Source organism: Cupressus sempervirens, chromosome 11 (assembly GCF_028749045.1).
Source record: "Cupressus sempervirens isolate cs-2001-9-10 chromosome 11, ASM2874904v1, whole genome shotgun sequence".
NCBI classification, from domain to species: Eukaryota; Viridiplantae; Streptophyta; class Pinopsida; order Cupressales; family Cupressaceae; genus Cupressus; species Cupressus sempervirens.
Genome location: NC_143128.1, coordinates 333,759,120 through 333,780,776, shown reverse-complemented (window position 1 = coordinate 333,780,776; position 21,657 = coordinate 333,759,120). Strand labels below are relative to the sequence as shown.

General features: G+C 37.3%; 1 protein-coding gene across 1 annotated transcript; it reads right to left on the bottom strand.

Moving 5' to 3' along the window:
* Window positions 1–479: 479 nt before the first annotated feature.
* Window positions 480–18,262, bottom strand: LOC149529447 (E3 ubiquitin-protein ligase UPL1-like). Its single transcript, XM_089810016.1, has 16 exons — window positions 17,898–18,262; window positions 15,623–15,721; window positions 15,329–15,535; window positions 8,730–15,189; window positions 7,482–8,620; window positions 7,052–7,369; window positions 6,766–6,973; window positions 6,405–6,682; window positions 6,042–6,301; window positions 4,365–5,481; window positions 4,032–4,178; window positions 3,846–3,926; window positions 3,547–3,772; window positions 1,448–1,587; window positions 931–1,037; window positions 480–834 (listed from the first exon to the last, which is right to left on the bottom strand). The coding sequence occupies exons 1-16, from the start codon at window positions 17,928–17,930 to the stop codon at window positions 732–734; spliced, it is 10,923 nt and encodes a 3,640-aa protein (XP_089666142.1). The 5' UTR covers window positions 17,931–18,262; the 3' UTR covers window positions 480–731.
* Window positions 18,263–21,657: the final 3,395 nt, after the last annotated feature.

The following is a 21,657-nucleotide window of genomic DNA, read 5'->3' as shown; positions in this document are numbered from 1 at the left end:
GGGAGATTAATATTTTTATAGAAAAATTCTCTCGCTTGCAATGTTGATGTGCCAATATTGATTTGTACACCATATATTTCAATGGATTCTTCTAAACAGGAATTACCTACTCAAAATATACCGAATTCTGTTACTTTTAACGTCACAAGTTGTGCCAAAGTAAGGCACAAACTTGCAAGACACATTATGGTTGATGTCTCGGAGCTTGAAGGCAAACCTCGCTGCTTTATTTTATCCTGTATGCCCATTTTTAAGAAAAAAATTATTAAATTTAATATTTATATTTTATTGATTTTCCAAAAAAGTGCTTCCAGAATGCTGGATATCCACAAGCGATAACAATTCCTTCATAAAATAGGCTACAAAGCACGTGATTTTATTTTTTCCGAATAACAATGTGCCAACGCTGTCCGGAGGTGAACTTGTACTATGACTTACAAGATTGCAATGACTAAAAACTACACTCGAAGTTTTACGAATATTTTGAAAGCGAGATGATTATTTTACTTCAGAATTCACTGGGTCAAGATCAATCATGTAAATCTGATAAATTCTGTAAATACAAAGCCCTCACAAAAATGAGGTCAGAGAATGCCTCAACAAAAAAATAGCATTCAATTATCCTGATTATATATACAGTACAGAATTTCACACATTTTGCAGAGAGAATCTTATTTCCGATTCACTCCCTAGACAGAAAGAAGTATTTTTCAACTATCTTAGAAACACTTTTAACCAAAGCCAAAACCTTCATTGGCCTCATGAATAGCCAGAAGCAAGCGTTCTTCCAATTGTTCTCTTGATGGATACTCAGGCAAATCTAGTTGATTGAAGCTGTAAGCAGAACAATTTAACTGGTCAAATTCAAGAAAATCGGTATAGACCATTACTTTAAAAAGGATGAATTCAATGAGAAAATAAGATATTTACCAGGTATGCGCTGATGGCAACCTATCAGGACTTCCATATGCCTTGTGAATTTGGAATCTTTGAAGGCCCGAGATGCCCTGCAATGATTTAAATCCTTCCAAGGGGACCTATTGCAAATAAAGATCCAGTGAGCATGTTTTGATACATACACAACAAAGAATAACTAAGATGACAACAAAATATCAAAAGATCCATATTTGACTGGATCTCTCTTTTCCAGCTTTGCTTCAGTTTCTATTAGATGCTCAACCATATTACCAGTTATAGTACCAACATAATTAAGAACAATTTGTATCCAATCACAGAATTAGTTCACTGTATGCAGTTGTACATGTAAATCCATGGGGCCAACTTTCAATAGACATCTTTAGGAAAACAGTAAATCATAATGTAAAACAGTTTTGTTCTTGAAAGAATCAAAATCTAGCAAAGAATATCAACTTTTGAGGTGCCAATAACGAACCATACTAGACAAGTCCTAGTTGTAAGAACATAATAAAACAGCTGACAACATTACCTTTGATGTTCCAGTTACAAACTGTATTAGCCGAGCCCTATCTTCCTTATTGAAACTCTGCACAACCTCCCAAAACCACTGGATAACAGGAGATGCTGCACTGTAACCAGCATACTCTGTATTTGCTCTCAAGTCATCCACTGCAAACAAATGATGACATTGTTATCAATGACCGATCTTAAATTGATAAATAGACTTACCATTCCACAAATAACACATAAATATACCAAACAAAACAATAAAGAACATTCATAAGAAGTTTATCAATTACAATAAACTACGAGTCTATAACTAGCTCAGATATCTTAAATAAAGATATCTGTTGAATATGAAAGACATCAATCTCAAAGTGCCAATCTCAAATGTTGGGTTTATTCATTTCAAAAAATAATATAAGCACCCCCATATTTCAGTTGTGTTACAGATGAACTGCACCAAACTTACTTAAAAGGTGAAGCAACAAGACATTATAGGAATGCAAAATCAAACTGAATTTAGTCGGTGAACATGGTCCAACTAGGAAGTCAAGCAATAAAAAAATTGAAAATTATTTTTTTTATAAGGTGCAAACTAAACCCACATTTATAATCAAAGAATAGTAGAATACAGATCCCTCAGCTGGTCTTGTGAAAATTATCTCTAGTTAAAGCTACTCCAAAATTATATTCCATAATGACAAATCAACATATGATTCTGTACTAATTGGACTGTCAGTCTTTTTTATTGGTACTCCATGATTAACCTGTCAGATATTAAGGTGTCCCATAAGGAGCTGGATAGTCAACCGACTCTAGAATTTCATTTCAATTAATTATGGAGCAGGATGTAAGAAATATACTTACGATATGCCCCAATATTTTGTTATTTGGGGTTGGCATTTTTGGAAGGATATGTGAGTAGTACCAAGCAAACAGAGTAGGCATGGATCAGCAACTTCCAACAGGAACAAAAATGCCAACATCACGCTTGGGTTACGTTTTATTTTTTCTGTAGCTACTATTTTTAATCCTTTTTGCCCAAAACGTCGTATTATTTTCTTCCAACTATAACTATGAAGTATGATTTTATGAAGTGGGCTTCAGTATCAGTTCCCCATTCCTAGTCAGTGATAGATGGCCTACATCTAGCTTTATAGTTATGTTTTACTACCACATTTGAAATCCTTCTTGGCCACCATCATAATCCATACCCCAAAGAACCACTATGACCAGGACCCATGCAGAAAATTATATCAATGTTAATGGTTGACCAAAGCGGGTCAATATAACTCACCAGGATTAAAGAAAAACCAGGACTGGAAATTCAAGACGAGGAATCTAAAAGCAAAGGATCAAGCAAACTCAATTTGTAAAATATAGCATAATGTGGAAGAACCTAGAATCTGTAAAATAAAAACAATTCTGTAAATGTCAATGATTGAAACTGTATATCAATGGGACTGCAACAGTGACTTGCAATATCTAATCAGGTTTGGGATCAAGCAAACTCATCTCACAGTAGAAGACAGGCATAAGCAATAAAGCAAACAACCCAGGCAACGCAATGAAACAAAGGAAAGGGAAAGGGAAAGGATCTGCTATCACCTTTCAAGAAAATTCATTAAAGGACCCTATAATAGAAAACTCTTCATAAGACCCAAAGAATAAGTGGTTCAATGAAAAAGATGGGGAAACGCTCAAATCAACCTTCTAGAGGAAACCAGACAATAAAGAAGAGAAACAAAATACAAATAAACATGGGAGGCAAAACACGTGTCCATATAAGTTTATAACATTGTGCCAGTTTCCAGATTACACATCATTTGAATTATGGACCAATACGTCTGGTCAAATATCATGAGTTGAATTTTATTTGGTAACTATCAAGTTTAATCCTCTTTCACAATTACAAAACTAGCGCATCTACTCAGCAAAAACCAATGTGGTCAGTGACAAACATCCTCAAAGAGAATTCTTGTCATACTTGAATATTGTTTCTCCTTTCATGGAAGAGTAACCACCCATGCTTGTGGATTTTAGATCAACGGATAAACAGATTAGCCTGAATTCTATTAAATTTCTGCAAACATAAAGAAAGAAAAGAGTGGAAATCAAACTCACAATCAATCTCTGGAAGACCGCTAATTAATAATTCAAGCTCCTTGTCATTGAAGATGGAAATCAAGTTTCTTGGAACCAATTCATTAAACCCCTCCAAGAAAGCATTTATTTGAGGACGAATTGCTGTAGTGAGGCGGTGTTCAGCAACAAGATCAACATATTCATGTTTGTTTTCCTCTGTAACTCTTATATTTCGCCCGCCAGGAATCAGCTCATGATCTGTGACCTGCAGATTAGCCTCAGTCAGCAAAGTGAGATACAGGAACATCACAGAAAACACCATTTACATGTCTCTTTACCTCTTCCTTCTCATAAAGTATAAGCTTTTCCTCATCCGCATCCATGCTAAATGTAAGATCGGGCATGTCCCTTATATCATTCTGTTCAAAAAAACCGCAAATTAATTCAAAATAACATCTTGCACGAACTCACCTGCCAATTTATCACCAAGAAATTCGCTCTTTCAATTCAGATTTCTAAATTACCTCAAGCATCCACTTAAGATTTTTATAATAATCAGGATCCACGGCCTCAATATCATGATAAGTAACCTTGGCTCCAAGTATGTGTTTGTAAAAAGATCGAGTAAAATGAACATCCAAAAGCTGTCCATCAAACAAAGCTTTTGCAACCTGCACTTTGCATGACACAAAATTAGACAATGGTTAAAACATATTTCCAAATCCTATATTGCAAATGCCCCTAATAGAAATATTTCACATTGGTGCATAAGATTAAAACTTCAATAATTCTGACACAACTGTTGTTACGTTATCATTAATATGTACAAGTAGAGAAGCAACTATTTACAAACTTACCACTCTCCCGACAAACTTGAAGTAAGAAAGGTGTTCAGTTTGGTAACAAGAATTTGGATTGGGCTGGAATGTAGCTTCATTTCCAACAGTAGTAAATAGCAAAGCATTCTTATCAAAGATTACCCTCGACAATAATTGATACCATTCCCGTGTGAGCCCACCAGCATCAATACCTTCCTCTCCTTGAAAGTGAACATTCAATCGTCCTTTTAGCTCTCTGGCTTGTCTCATTCGAAGTTGATTGTATGAATCCTCCAAGACATATGCTCTTCGCACAGATATGCGCACAGAACTGTAATTCTGGTGATCCTGATGCTGTCTTATTTTTGACCTAAAATATGCACGTTTGTTGTCAAATTCAATTAAGCGTGGAACCTTTAACAAAAGAGAGAGGGACTTCTCAAGCAGTCCTGAATTTTGGCGTACAAAAGCATTCAAAAGCCTCTTGTGTTTCTCAGCAAACTTCATGAGAGTGATGCCCTTTTCATCATTTTTTCTCTGCTGGGAAGTTGAACAGAGGGACTGTGTAGACTCAAACTTTAAGTTTGAAGCTTCTTTTACCTCAGTAGCAGTGGCACTAATGCACTCTAACTGACCAGATGTTGTTTGACCAGATTGCAGCTTTTCACATGTTACAAAAAATGCCTCAATATATGGCAAGACCCTTTGTGTGCCAGGAGGTAGTGGTGGTAAGATGCCATTATTACCAGAAGCTGAAGGTACAAGAGACAGTGAAGATGACCGATTTTCTATCTTGCTGATGCACAGGCTCAGTTCTTGCCATAAAGGCTCAAGACCTGCATTTAGGCTTCTGATTGTACCCAAACTCTCAGCATGCTCTTGCTCAGGCAAGACCTCATCATCCTTTTCTTTTTGAAAAGAAGCAGCAAGGGAGCTCAATGCCTGTAACACTCTTAGAATTGCAGCACCAGATAATGTAGTTGAAAGAACAATGGTTTCTCCCTCCCCAAAAGATTGCAATTCACTAACTGCAATCTTGCTCAAAGTCTCTGTAGCACTTGCCAACTCGCTAATGAAAAGATGTCTATGTGTAGGGACAATTTTCACTAACTTCATCAATACATCCATAGAATGAGAATATGCAAGTTCAGACAAGCTGCAACGTAATCAAAAGAAAATCAGTTACCAAAACAAACTCAATAAAAATTAAAGAGATTATTATTCTATCTAAAACAAAGTTACGCATTAGGAAATCTTCAACATGATTCCGTAGTATAGAAAAACATGTGAAATGGATGTTTATGAATAAGTAATTAAAAAAAAAGCAAAGAAAGATACTAGAAAAAATGTAAACTGCAAAGGAATTTTGAAAAATTTAAATGACCTTCACAAATGAGCAAAAAAAATTTGTGTTTAATAAAGAGAAACCTAATAAACAAAATCAGTTCAGAAAAAACAACAAATATGGCATTTAGCACCATTTACCTAGATGTTTAACAAACTCAATTAAAAGTTGAATAAAATTACATGAATATCCACAATATTTTTAGGCAAAATAACAAAATGTTGAGACTGAATAAATAAACACCAGCACCACCCAACAATTAGCCTCGCCCAACCTAAATTTCATTTGCAACGCTCCTACAAAATAGTAAAAGAAAAGCGAACAATTGATATAAGCTTTTCACATTGTAGCCACATATCTGTTGTCCTTACCCTTCACGTGCCAGCAAGGATGACAATAATCTAAGCTCTGTTTTGGGAATACCAAGAAGAATAGTCTTAGCATCAAATTTCTTTCCTGCTCCAGAAGATGAACCATGAGAAGTCATCTCCAACCTTGAAGAACCTAAATGGTCATCTGTTGTTCCATCTGGAGGAGCGGGCTTTTGAACTGAGTCCAAAGGTTGAGACTCAGACCCTGACTGAGCATCAATTTCAACACTCTGCATTATTACTTTGAGAAGACCCATAACCTGTATTCATCAAACAGGATGTCACTTGTTAACAAGGATTTAAAACAAATGCTAAGATAAACATTTAATTGAGAGCTACTGCTTAGACTTCTTGTACATTTACCTGTTCAAGATGAGCAGTGCTTCTTGAATATAGAGGTTGATTAAGAAGCTTTAACAATAACACAATAGGAAATTTGCCACTATCCTCCTCATTTATGGTTTCCAATCGATTTTCTTCATCGATCATCAATGCTTTACCCCGATCCATATCATGATCTCTTTTGGGTCTATAACATTTTATTTCTTCTGAATAAAGTAGATGTTTTGCAACAAGTGGATGGTTCTGAGCCAAATGTGTTAAAGTTTCCAATACACGACGTGATACTAGAGGTGGAACTCCTGAAAAGAATACCAATTCCCATAAGCATATAAAGTTTATTTGTCCAAATAAACAAATTTAGAAAGACCTCAGATAAACTTACCATCCAATAGTTGTGGCCGTGAATAATTCACATGTCCCAAACAACCATATAATCGATACGATGACATGCCATCAGAATCTGAATTTCCAGCAAAACCTTCTACATCAGGAAGCAACATATTCAAAAGAAGTTGAACAAGGGTGACTCGTGTAACACTGTGGGTACATATGTTAAATAATAGACGCTGAAGGAGTCCCTTGTAAACAGGCTGCAAGAACAATAATTAGTGTTAAAATATAGTGAGAACATGTCATACAGACAAGCAAGATATGACACCGTGATATACCTGTACAAGACGAAGCAGGCGTAGCATAGCTTTAAGAGCTTGAGCATCAACTAAAGGCTTCCCATCAGATTCAATCAATTTATCCCCAAAAAATGTTTTGAGGGAACTTGAACTTCCAACTCTGTCTGACCCCATGGAACCATTTCTACCTCCTATTCCAGAACCATTTCGTCTACTTCTATCAATCAATGTTCTCCGGGTTGCGCCTAGTCTATCTGTTGGGAGATAATACCCAAATCTTTGACGCAGTCTTCGTGCCTCAGTAACAAGTGATTCAGATATATTTGCTAGAACAGCCTCTGGAGATGTCAACAAAACCTGCATTCCAGAAAGGGTCTAATAATTCAGAAAGCAACACAAATTAAATATCTAAAACACAGACCAATAAAAAATTTACACAGCTTCATGAACAAAGAAACAAATAACATGCCTCAGCACGAAGATCAGGAGGGAGTGTAGCAAGTATTGAAGCACTATCCATATCAACAGGTTGTCCTTCAAACTGGCGAGACTGGAGCAATCTCTGAGCACGCTGTTGTGCAAGAACTTCTGCTTGGATGTCCGGAGGAAGCGCTGCAAGAAATTCTGGATCGATCTCATCGGTATTTGGTGGATCATTATTCACAGTTTGTGCTGGTTGATTCTGCTGTGAAGCAAGTACCTCGGTTCTTAAATCTTCAGGAAGGGCTTCTAAGAAGGCAGGATCAATAGAATTTGGTCCTGCAGCCATGTTTGTTTGCTGTTGTTCAGTGGAGGCACCATCAGTCACAGTCTGACTCATCTCTCTTACATTATCAGGTTGAACTGGGTCTCTATTGGTGTTTTCTACTTGCACACCTTCCATATTTCCTGATGTATTTATCTGGTTGAGATTTCCTGCTGCACCGAGAACCCTTCCTAAAGCCTGAATCCTTGTAGTCTGGGAATCTCCTAGAGGTGGTCTTTCACCAGTATCATCGTGGCCATCAGCACTTCCAATTTCAACTTCAAGGCTACGAAGACTTTCACCCAGTGTTGCACCACTACCACTGCTATCTTGGCTTACAGCCTCTACATCCCTCATGGATCGTTCATTGCGTTCATCCTGCACATCAAGATCATGTTGACCCGAAATTGTAGATTGATTTCCCTGTATCGCAGAGCTGTGTTGCAATTGTTGAGCTGCATCCGTACTTGTAATAACACCAATATTTCCCTCAGTTTGTGATTGTACTTGTTCCTCTCTAATTATATTATCTTCCTGTTGTTGTAAAGTTGGAGTACCATCTTCTGCAGCTTGTGCAACACTAGCTTCACCTTTTCCATGCGATACATTGGCATCATTTCCTTGAGCTGTTGGGCCATCCTCAACTGGTGTAACCCTTCGTAACTGAGAAACAAAGAGCTCCTCAATCCCCAATGCTATTGAAGAACTATTGGTTCCTCGAAGCTGCTGACTATCATCTGCCCAATTACTCAAGCGATTTCCTGGCCGTCCACTTCTTAGTGTTCGGAAGATAGAGTCTAGATCAGATTGAGCAGAAGTGCTCTCCAGATTCCTCTCTGTAATAAGCCGGTCACCTGGATTCTCTGCAATGACATACACACCTATACATAAGTTGTTTATACATTAAACCAATAACAATCAAGAATATCAATCATTTGAAACACAAAAAACTATCATAAATTAGTAAATTACCTGTAGACCGATGCAGCACAGATCTAGATGGAACAGATGGTACAAGTAAAGGATGCTGAAATGCTGCCCCACGGTCATCTGTTCTACCAAGAAGATTATAAATTGAGGTAGTGCGTCCCTGCCTACGATTTGCACCAAAAACCTCTTCAATTGGCATCACATGAAAAGGATCTGAAGGAAAATCACCTTCACGACCTAACACTTCAAAATGATTGAACATATCAATTCCATCTTCCAATCTGAATATGAAGTTATTCTCGTCATCATCATCCTCTTCATCTTCCAGCAGGTCATCGGCATCCTCATCAAAATCATCACCAAGCTCATTAACATCTTGGTCATCCTGGTCAGCATCTGGGTGTGATAAATGATGAACATCATCCTCATCTAGCTCCTCATCATCCTCCTCTTCATCTTCATCATCATCTTCTACATCTTCTTCTCCGCCATCGCCACTCATCTCCTCTTCCTCATCCTCATCAGCAGAACTATCTTGTCCACCATTATCCATGCTATAGTCAGCAACCACAGCATCTTCTTCAACACTCTCATGTGCGAAATCCTCCTCAGACCCCATTATCAAATTTCCAGCACTTCGAATGTGGACAAGTGCATCATGGGAGGATTCCATTTGGTCAAAATTTGAATCATTCTGCCGTGGTTGAGCAATTGTATCTGATGATGGCCCTTCTTGATTTTCTCCATCATTTGAGAGCTGATGATGATTTGAATCAGATGCCCCACGATTCCCCTGTTTATTTTCTGAATCTTCCTGACTTTGAATCTGTTCCACAGTTAAGGACTCCAAGGCCTTCACAATGCCATTCACAATCTTAACTGAATCAGGATGGTCTAAGTCTAGATATTGAAGAGTTGAGCATAATGCATGAACAGCTCCAACATCAATTAATGTTTTTGACACTTCAGCCGAGATATTTGAGCCTGAAGGTGAACGTGCCGCAAGAACATCATTCATAAAATCTATAAAAGCGTTCATTTGGGAATCAGGAGGTTTATATCCACCATCATCATTGCCAAAATAAGCATTGAGAAAATTGACAATCTCCATAAATACTCGTCTCCGTCCTTCCCCGGAACGGACACACACTGCCATCAGAAATTGGCTAGCTTTGTTTGAGAGCTTCTGTTTCCATTCAATATTTGGCTGCTTCTCTTTTGAATGATAACCACTATAAGGAAGAAGTCTATTAAGGACGTGGTACAAAGGTCCACCATGGCCCATCACTGTAGCCCCTCCTTGTAATGGACCCTTAGAGTGGCCACTTTCTGTATCACGCCGAAGGACAACATTTATTGCTGATGGATACATTAATAAGATTTCTGTAAGTAACTTCAAAATAAAAGCAGCTCTTGCTAAAGCAGCCGAAGATTTGCATTCAAGCTCCATATTATCCTTGCCAACAACGGCCTTCCCTTTACCATCTAAAGGGTTATCATCAACCTCCATATCTGTGGCAGAACCCAAACATTGAGATTTCCCTCCAACATCATCTTTAGCAGCAGGCGAAAATTGAATTATTACATCCAAAAGTTGCTCAATCACACTTGCAAAGTTATGGGATGATCTCTTATGGCTTTTAGTTTTCCCTCCTACATCAGAAATTTTGATAGATCCATTACCTAAGTTTCCAGCCAAGCTCTTTTCAACCTGAATGGCCTTATCCCCAGTAACCTGCTTGTCTTTTTCCAAAAGCTTTTCTTTTTCTTTTCCCTTTTCCTTTTCTCGATCTTTTGACAAAATAACATAAGGCCTCTCCCCATGCATTTCAATCTGACAAACTGCTCGTGCAGCCAAAATAAAAACCGCGGGATCTCTTGAAATAACAGGAGCCAAATTTGACAGGAAAGTGCGAGGACTCACTCTTCCACCAATGTTTCGAGTTGAAGCTGCTACAATACTGTGGCGGATTTCAGACTCCATGGCTAGCTGAAGGGTATGTGGATCTTCAAGAGTGTGACGAATGATAGTAGTTGCAACATTGTCAAATCCAGAAAACAAACACTTAGTTGGCAAGTTCAGCAATGCAGCCAGTCCACCCTTTTCAAGAAAGCGCAACGCTATAGCATGGACTCTTGTTAGCCTTGCACAGAGCTGAAGCAGAGCTTGTGTGGTAGTAGAGGGGAAATGAATATGAATAAAATTGCAGACAATGTCAATTGTTCTTTTCTGCTCTTCAGCTGTCATGTACCCTTCACCCACACTAAGAGCATGTTCTAGACTCTTCTGCTGGTTATCAACCACATTTTCAGAATTCTGATGGCTTCCATCTCTCCTCTTCAACTGATCAGCAGTCAACACATTAGAATCCGATTTTGGCTTGGCCTGAACCATATGACCCAGAACTAGTAAAATTGCTGTCACATATTTTAATTCTGGCATCTTCTCCATTTCAACTTCTGCAGGACAAAAGTTAGAGAGAACATCCAACAAAACACTCACCAGACCATTTTCAGAAGCCACTTGACAAGCTACATTGTCCTCATGTAAAATTAAAGCCAAAACATGTGACGTCAAGGATAATAAACTATTATGGCTTCCTTCACTTCCATTGCAGAGTTTCAGCTGGTCAACAAGGAAAGAAATAACTCTTCCTCTATCCTGACCATCATTGCGTGTGCACAAAATTACTAGCAAGTCCCTCAAGGGGAAGGCCAGTGAGTCCTTGGCCTGCAGCAAGTTAACACACGTGGATAATATCTCATCAATGGGAGGAGATTGTACCAAATCCTCTTCTTCCTCCGTGACCTTTTGGTCTGTCGCCATCTCCTCTGTCACTGAAGAATCTGTGCTCCCCAATGATAAAGCCAATGCTCGAGCAAGTTCATCATCTTCTTGTGAGGCCTCCTCTGGATGACTGATCAGCCACTCCATTGCTAGCTCAACACGATTGGACCGCACATGTCTGAGGGCTTCCTCTGCTCTTGACCTTGAAAATCCCATTTCAACAATCATTGCAATCGCTGATTCATCAAGAGGTGGCGCAACACCTTGAAATGGTGCATTACCAACATTTCCAGTAGCTTTAACCATTTTAGCATCAACTCCAGTATAGACATGCTTCATTATAGAACAAATCAAACTGATGAATTCAACACTGCACTGGGGAAATAAGGGATGATTCCACAAAGGACGAACCGCTTTCAACACTTGGGACTGAAGCACCTTAGCAAAATTTTCTGGATCCTTAGGTAGAGAAAATTCGCCACCAGCCACAGGCTGCACTAGATAATGCGACGAATTTGATGCTAAGATGGAAGTTGGCCTTACCAGGTGGTCCATAAGCCCTGCATAAGTAACTAATGTACTGAAAATCCAAGCCTTCTCACTTTCATCTTTATGCTCCAGTTCTTTTACTTCTGTTTCCATCATTGAAGGTGTCTGCATTACCGTCCAGAGTAATTGGCCAGTAGCTTCAAATGTTGTAAGTAAAGACCTTATCACACCATGAGCATAGAAACTGTTCAATAAAACAGGATTACATGATTCCTGCCGGTCCACAATAACAGCCTGAATGAAATCAACCACCTTACCCAGATAAGAACACTTTGCTGAGATAGGCATTTCTGTTTGTTGATTATTATGCCCAGCAAAGTTGAGGTCCTCCAGAAAAATGTTTGCAAATGTAGATGCAACATTCTTTGAAGCAGGACCAACAGTTGAAGAATCATCTCGGCGTCGAGAGGGAAGATGCATGACCTTACCCATTTCTGAAAATAAATGACTTATGTGGAATGACAATGACCTCAGAATTTCATAACAGAAAGAATGGAGTGACTTTGGCTTACTGCTTTCTGTTTTGCTTCTAGATGTTCCTTCATCAGAATGAGAAGAAATTTGACGGTTGGATATTTGTCGACTGCGAGAAGAATCCATGTTCAGCCTTCGTTGAAGCCTAGCACGATGACCAAAATCATGAAATAGGTGGATTAAATCAAACAGTTGATGTTCAGCATTCCAAACAGTTGACTGCCTATGCTGATTCAGAATAAGATCCACATATTGTCCAATAGATGAGGGCATAGGTTCATCTATATCACTAGCAGGTGCCTCTGAATCAGTTGTTACAGCCTTCACACTAGGCCCATCCTCTTTCTTCATCCCTACCTTTGAATCTTCAAAAAGTGCAATTTGCCACAGAATTTCTCTATGTATCCTACCAATATCCAAGAGTACATCCCTGCTTCCATTTCCAAATTCTGTCATTAGCGCTGCCAACCATCGATTCTCTCTTGTAGCATCAGCCAGAAACACAAAAAACTGTAGCACAAACAAGCACCAGAAGACTTTCTGGTTCAATCCATTTTCTGCAGCTAATAAATTTGTTCCAGCAACAGGAACTAATTCATCAATAGTAGCCCTCAGATGACCCCTAAGACATTCGCAATACACCTGTGCAAGTACATTTGAGTGTTGGTGAGTGAAGACTTTGGAAACTGCTACCATGTGAACAGCTACAGTCATCCCATCAGGAGATAAAGGAATGCCTGGAAGTGTTAGAAAACTCATGAGTGCTTCAATACCCTTCTTCTCAACAAATATTCTACAAATATCAGAAGTTTCTAATGCTCGATGCACAAAAACCATTGCATGGGAAATGCATAACTGTAGAAAACGCTCATTGGTCATATTCTGAGCAGCTGCACCAATGACTGCAACCCCTGCATTATGCTTATCCTCAAAATCTGTTTCCATAGGGACAGGACAATCCTTCATTTCTTTTGATTCCATACCTACTATCTCCATTGTAGCAATTCTCCTAAGAATTTCAATAATAACATCTACACCAGGTCCCCTTAGAGATGGAACATGGCGCATTAACTCTTCCATTGCATTAGCCAAAGGAGCAACCCCTTCATTCAGTGATAACAAATACTTCCTTGATGTGAAGACACCTACAAGAAACTGCAAAGCATTTCTTTCAGTAACTGCCTGCAACCCAACATTGTTGAGACATAGAGCATCCAGACCATTAGGGATACAGCAAAGTGCTTTTGAAGAAGGCAACAACAAGTCTTCTGAAATAGCATCCAAAAAAGCAGTGGGAAGTCCTGCTGCATGAAGCATTGGGAAACAAGTTGGATCTTTATGAATAAGTTCATTCATTAGTGTGACTCCAGAAGAAAAAATGTCACCTCCAAACTTATGGGAATGGCGAAATATTAATGATAAGCTTGATGGCAAAGAACTCTCCTCTGAGTTTGGAGCCCTTGCAGTGGTCCCTGGTGCATAGGTTGTTAACCCTAGAACCTTAAGCAAGGCCTTAATAAGACGCCTCCGACAATATAAAATCTGTCCTTCATATCTCAATTCATTGTATGATGATGATGTTGTAATGTCACTCCCTTGAGGAACCTCCACAATCCTGTTGACCTCAATTTGCAGCCTTCTGATTGAATTGTCTAGACCCCTAAGATCCCTGAATAATGTAACTGCAGGACTGCTGTAATCCATAAACTTTCGGAGAATCTTCACACCACACACAACAAGATGCATGTGAGTAGGATTGATGTCCTCTAACAAAGGAAGAAGGGCTGGAATCAGCCCTGTTTCTCTCGTAGGACTTGGAGAAGCTGATGATGATGTAACATGGGCCAAGAAAAAGTATAAAGCACCTTCCACTAATGAAATCGGGCATGCTTCTGTTGTAGTCAATGACATCACAGCCTTTTGGAGCAAGCTCAACAGAAACACGCGATTGGCTGCATTGCTAGCTATGTTTGGAACATTCAACACTCGACTCCTCTCTTGGGATGCAGATATTGCTGCAAACTGGTAACTTAAAGCCCACATAGCTAATGCCCTAATATTGTCAGGGATTAGGTCCTCAGACTGTAGGACCTTCATTAGTTCATTCATGAACTCTGGATCATTTGAAAAAAATGCCCCTAATTCTTCATGGGTATCAGTTGACTGCACAAGTACCATAAATGCTAGAAGCCTGATACAAGTATACTGCCTGCGACTGGCAAGCGAAGAAAAAGCACATGCATATCGGATTCGAGTCCATATGGTAAATCTCAACTCACTAGGTATCTGGTATTTATATACTAAATCCTTCAAAATATTAATACTATCTTTTGGTTGCGAAAGCAACTCAGGAACATGCACAACTTGTAAACCAGTTGTATTTTGACCACTTGTATTTTCTGCAGTGTCCAAAGCATTATCCTTATAAAACTCAAAATGCAGGGTAGACCCCAACTGGCTTGCTGAGGAATCGCAGCCATTTTCTACAACACATGAGAATAATCCCAGGCCTTCTTCTTTACTACCCCATCCCTGTGACAATGCAAGCAGACTTCGATTCAACACCGCACTTGCTGGTAATCTTCCACTAAGGTGAAGCTTTGCTGGGTTAATCTTTACAAGAGCCACAAGTGCTTGGAGAGCTGCCAAAAGTATTTCAGGGTCATTTGATGCCAGAAGATGTGTAAAGTGCTGCAAAGCACACCAAGTTAGAGGTGAAATTTTCATTTATCAAAAACAAATACCAAACTGCTTTTTCGACAAATATTACTCAAAGGATGAATTCCATATACAATGAAACAAAAAAGCGTAAAATTAGCAGACGCATTACCTCTAAACCACTGAAAGAACCCTTATCTCGACAATTTTCAAATATTATAGTAAGCACTCTCAGAATTTGCATAACTGCACCTTTTGGAAAAGGTGTTTCTTCATCCAACATATTGTCAGATAACTGTAAATCATTTCTGGAACTAACATATTTACTTAAAAATAGGTTAAAATGTACAAACAATTCTGTCCAATGATGGAAGCTACCCTGTTGTACAAAAAATTCAAAATTAGAAACAGAATGAAGAAGAAACTAACGTGAAGTAACTGGCAAAGAAGAAAAATTAAGACTTGCCTTATCATCATAATCCCAAGTGAATCTTGAGAGAGGAGTTTCAATCTCCTCCAGTGGGGTGCTGATTATGCTTTGAATGAACTCTATTACCCTCCGAGGCTGCATAAGTCTAGCATTAATAAAGCAACAAAACCATATGCACTGCAATTCTATAAATAAACTAAAAATTGTAAAATTGAATAACACGATGGCTTTCCCCTTGTGAAAACAGTGTTGATTGAAATTAGAACAAGTATAGCACCACTACAATTATACCAAAAAAGTATCTAAATTCACTTATATGCAAGTAACTAAATTCATTCATTCAAAACTCTATACATATTTTAATATATAGAACAATAGTATTTAAAGGATATGGAATCTATTGGCTAAAGACACAACTTAGGACAGAAATTCACACTGCATGTCCACGAATGCTTTTGGTTACAAAAACAATTATTACAAAGATGGAGAATTTTACAAACCTTAGAATACTTTATAATATTGCACAGTTGCATACAAAAGGATGAGGATTCATTTATAGAGAATAGAATTTCACTTGGTATTCTACTACCTTCAGCCAAATAAAACAACCATTACAAAGGAAAATTTGGAAAACAATCACAAATCAAGCTACTTTGCAGTGGCCAAACTCCAGTTTGGAAATAAACAACTGAAACAAATGCAAAGCACAATAACATTGTGACATGCATTGTCTTCTACAATGACAAAATACAATGTGGAAGCAACATAAATACCCTCAAAATAATCAGCTGCGTTAGGACTACATATCCAAATGCTAATTCTAACAATTATTCATAGAGACAGATAGATAAAAGGACAAATGATGAAATAAGTTCTTTCGCACAACCCAAGACTATCAGCATGATACTGTCATAAGTATATGTATGATCAAATTATATACTTACCAGTTAGAAACCAAAAAAAGAGAACTCTCGGAGGGCAAACTCTAAAAAATTAAGAAAACTACTATCAAAATAACTGCAGATAAGTTATATACACCGCTATTAGGTATGAATAGTTCATTGATGGTCAGAATAGTTGAAACTCTTAATATAAATGGTAAAATAGGAAAATCGGATCAATTTAAGCTCATAAAATGTGCAAGAGCCAGACAGTCAAAACAACAACGCTTGGAATCTTGAAACTCATTCTACAATGATTCCTGGAGCACTTCCATGCAAAGCAGACTACAATTCATTCCAAACGGTGATCAATACATGTTGGCTACAGATCCCATCAGATAGAAGTAAACTAAGTTATATATAGGAGGACCTGTTGAAATTTTAACATTTGCAGGGCTGGTTGTTTGCTCCAGCATCTAGGTACTGGGATATTGAAATTCATCCAAAAATTGTTACTGAAGCATTTACCATGCAAACTAGACTACAGACCACAATTCATTCCAAACCATGATCAATATGGGCCGGCTACAAACCCTACGACGTAGAGATAACCCTACTTACAGTGTTGTAAAGGAACGCCTTTTGAGATTTTAACATTTGAAGGGCCGGTTGTTTGGTCCTGCAACTAGGTCTAATTCCCATGTTACCCAGATCTCTTCGAATAGAGCACTCAATGTGGACTCCTAGAGAATTCTGCAAAGCCAAATTTGAACTCAAATGTTCTAATAAGCCACCCTTGTGTGCACAAATTGGCATACGAGCCCTACGAACTGATAGACACATTTTAATGTATGAATTGGCGGCGTTAAGGCTCCTATGCATTCAAGTTAAGGCACCGTCATCTATAGCTTCCCAATCAAAGTCAACATAAACTTCAGGGAGCCAATGTATTGATTAATTGGACCAGAACAAACATCTGCGATGAAACTCAGCATACAAGACAACAGTAAAAGCCCAACCCACCAAAATTCATTGTCATAAAAGAAACACAACATGCCAACGCGATGTATAGACATGCAATTCAAGACCCACAGCCACAAAACTGACCCTTTGAAACCCTAAACCCTGCAATCAAAAAACCCAAGGGCGAAAAAGAAAGCCATCTCCAAAACCAAAAAAAAAATCAATTTTAACTAAACATAACTAACTGTAGAACGCCCTAAATCATTAAACCTCGCGCCAATGAGAGCAAAACAGCATCAATTAGCATGATATTGCAATAGGAAATCACGGAAAAGATAAGGTTTTAAGAGAAAATAAACGATAGAGATGCCCAGAAGACAAACATTCGATCCCATAAACCTTCTGATGCAGATAAAAACATAGAAATTTAATGAGAAAAACCAGATGAGAATCGGTATAGTAATTACAGGATCAGTGTCCGATTTCCTAGCGGGCCTCATACTGTCTTCTGCAATCAATTGGCGCAGCAACAAAGGCTGCCTGTGCCTTAGGGTCCCTATTTTGAAGACGTCTGATAGCCACCGTCCTTTTTAATTTCGTTCTTTTTCCTCAGCCCCTCCTTTTTCTCTTCTTTTACAAGCGGTGAGCGATAAAAGAAACTAGAAACCCCTGCGTCTTCCTTAAAAGCAAAGGAAGGTATTAAACCGCAAACATGACTTTTGTCTTTCGCTCTGATTTGGGGGCGAAAATATGCGTATATAAGAATGATAGGCTAGACCCTGTAATGCCCAAAGAAGAGAGAGGCTTCACCGTTGCTTTTGGCATATGCTTTCCTTCTCACTTCCATCCCTTTGATTTATAGTAGGTTATATGGCAATTAGATTACCCTAACAAACATCATTTGCTTGCATTTACCAATGCCATTTGTCTACCTCATTTGCCTAATAAAAGAAAAGCAAAATCTCCTTTTCATGTATTAGATGCCCTAAACCCTTATTTTGGGTACATTTTCATTTATTTATATTTTAATATCATTTTAGTGTTCTTGGTAAATATGGCTACATAGTTTTAATTGATTTAATGATTCTTTTAATTTCATTTTTTTCCATCTTTGAAATTTGAACTTAATTATTATCAAATGAATTTCAACTATTAGTTCTTTCATTCTCATGTTGAAGTCAATTTTACAAGTGCATAAATGACTCAATTTAGTTATAAAAAAAATATGGTTTTCATATTTGAAAGTTTGAATTGTATAAGAAATACAAAGAAATCCATTTTGAAATAATCATTCTTAATCATTTCTTGCAGCAAAAGATCAGTCAATTACTCAAACCAGGGAAGGGGAAGAACCTTCCCAAGGCAGCATGAAGATTACTACCTGGAATGCTAGGGGTTTAAATGCTCCTAAAGAAAAACGCTTATTAAAGCAAAATTTACAACAATTTGAATCTAAAATTATTATATTACAAGAAACAAAACTAAATAAGGAAGAAAGAATCAAGCTAGAAAAGGAATTAGGTTGTTTGAACATTAACCTACAAGAATCTAAAGGAGCTTCAGGGGGATTATGTATGATTTGGAATCCTAGGAAAGTAATTCTAGATGTATTAAAATCAAATAATTCATGGATGAGCAGCAAAATTAAAAGCATAAAGACTAACTTACAGTTAATTATAATAAATATTTATGGACCTGCCCATAACATAGATAAAAAAACTTTTATGAGAAGAAATAAGTCTATTTATTAAAAATCATAGCAATAAACACATTCTAATAGGTGGAGATTTTAATACTATCATGAAAATAGATGAAAAATTCAGAGGCATCCAGCAAATCTCCCAAGCATCTATGGACTTTAAAGAATGGATAGACCTTAACAACGTATTTGATATTCCTATTAATAATGGTAAGTACACATGGAACAATAGAAGGAAAGATTTTTCATTTATCACTAAGAAACTGGACAGGTTCTTTCTCAAAGGAGAACTAAGAGAATTAGTTTTAGATATACGATCTTATAGCAGGATTGGACAACTGCCCTCTTAGAATTGAATTTATTGAACCTACAAAACCTTTTAGAAATCCTTTTAAATGTGAAAAAATGTGGTTCTTAGACAAAAAAAATTATGGAGCTTATTAAAGTATGGTGGACTCAAGGCAATTTTAAAGGTTCCAAATGTACATATTTGTCTCTAAGATGAAAATGATTAAAGAAAATATACTTCAGTGGAATAAAGAACAATTCAACAATATATTTAAAGAAACAATAGACAACAAGGAAAGCTTTAAAAAATTAAACATAGAAGTAATTAAAGAAGGAATGAATAACGAGAAATTTTCTCTAAAAAAAGAACTACTCGCCAAACAAGAAAATATTATAGCAAAGGAAGAAGTCTTCTGGTGACAAAAATGAAGAGAAAAATGGCTAGAAGAAGGAGATTGAAATACAAAAAAAATCATAGCAACACTTTGTATAACAAAGCTAAAAGCAAAATTATAAAAATCAAAGATTGGACAAGTACTAACACTGAAAATCCACACAGTATAGCAAACATTATTGCAGGTCATTTCAATAATTTATTAAATAATTTTGGTAGTTCGAATATGATAGCTCAATCAAAAATGTTAGAAGCTATCCCAAAAGTGGTTACTACAGAAGATAATAAAGTATTAAATACACTCATATCTCTGCAAGAAGTCATATCGTCGATATTCAACATTAACCCTGACAAATCTCAAGGTCCAGACGGATTCTAGGCTTTCTTCTACCAAAAATGTTGGGATATTATTGGAATTGATCTTTGGAAAGTCATTGAAGCCTCAAGAAATGGTGGATCATTACTATCAAAAATCAATAATACCTTTCTTACCTTGATACCCAAAAAAGAAGACTCTGAAAATCTAGGGGATTTCAAACCTATAGCTCTTGCAACAACATTTATAAAATCATATCCAAAATTTTAGCTAACTGACTGAAACCAATTCTCCCTAAGCTCATCTCAGAAGAACAAACAAGTTTTGTACTAGGAAGATCGATTCTAGACGGGATTATTATTATTCAAGAAATGTTGCATTTGGCCAATAAGAATAAAATGGCAAGCATGTTCATGAAACTGGATATTCATAAGGCATGTGACATGGTCGATTAGAGGTTTCTATGCAAAACCTTAGAAGCCTTCAGATTCTCGCACCAATGGATTAATCTTATCCATCAATGCATCTCAACAACTAAAATATTAGTTCTTACTAATGGTACTCCTAAAGGCTTCTTTAACACATCAAGAGATATAAGACAAAGAGATCCTCTATCACCTTTCCTATACATTACCATGGCTGAAGCTTTTGGTAGAGCAATAACCAAAGCTCAAACTAAAGGCAGAATCAAAGGAACAATTGTAACCAAAAATGTCCCTAATATTACTCACCGACAATATGCAAATGATACCTTTCTGCTGGGAGAAAGTATAATAGAAGAGGCCCTAACCTCATGTCTATTATTCAATAGTACATGGAAGCATCAAGACAAAGAGTGAATGTTGAAAAATTAGATTTTTTTTCATTAATACCAAACCTAAAATAGAAAAATTGAACTGTAATATTATGGGATATAAAAGAGGCACATTCCCATGTAAATACTTAGGAATAGAGCTAGAAAAAGATAGTAAAACAAACAAAGGGATGGCATAACATCCTTGAAAGAATGGATAAAAAGATAGGAGGTTGGAAAGATAAATGGCTCACAAAAGTTGGTAAGGTCACAAAGATCAAAGCAATCTTATGTGTCCTCCCAACCTATCATCTTTCTTGCTTACCTCTAACTAAAACTATTAATAAGAAGCTAGAAGCAAAACTCAAAAGTTTCTTATAAAATGACATAGATGAACAGAAAAAATTGGCACTTATAAAATGGGAAAACATATGCAAACCAAAGGAACTAGGGGGTCTAGGTATCAAAAACTTAAGCTGGCAAAATGAAGCCTTAGGGGCCAAATTGACTTGGCGACTATTCCTAGAAAGAGACCAAAAATGGTCAAAAAATTTATATAACAAATACCTAATGTAGCCAACCCTTACTCCTTGTTTAGAAAGAGGAACCTACCTAAAGGATGCGAAAGCTGGAATTTTATACCAAAAAGCATATCCTTGATTAGTAAATATCTCACTTGGGATGTTGATAATGGTGATGAAGCTCTCTTCTGGGAGGACTCCTGGGATGGACACCTC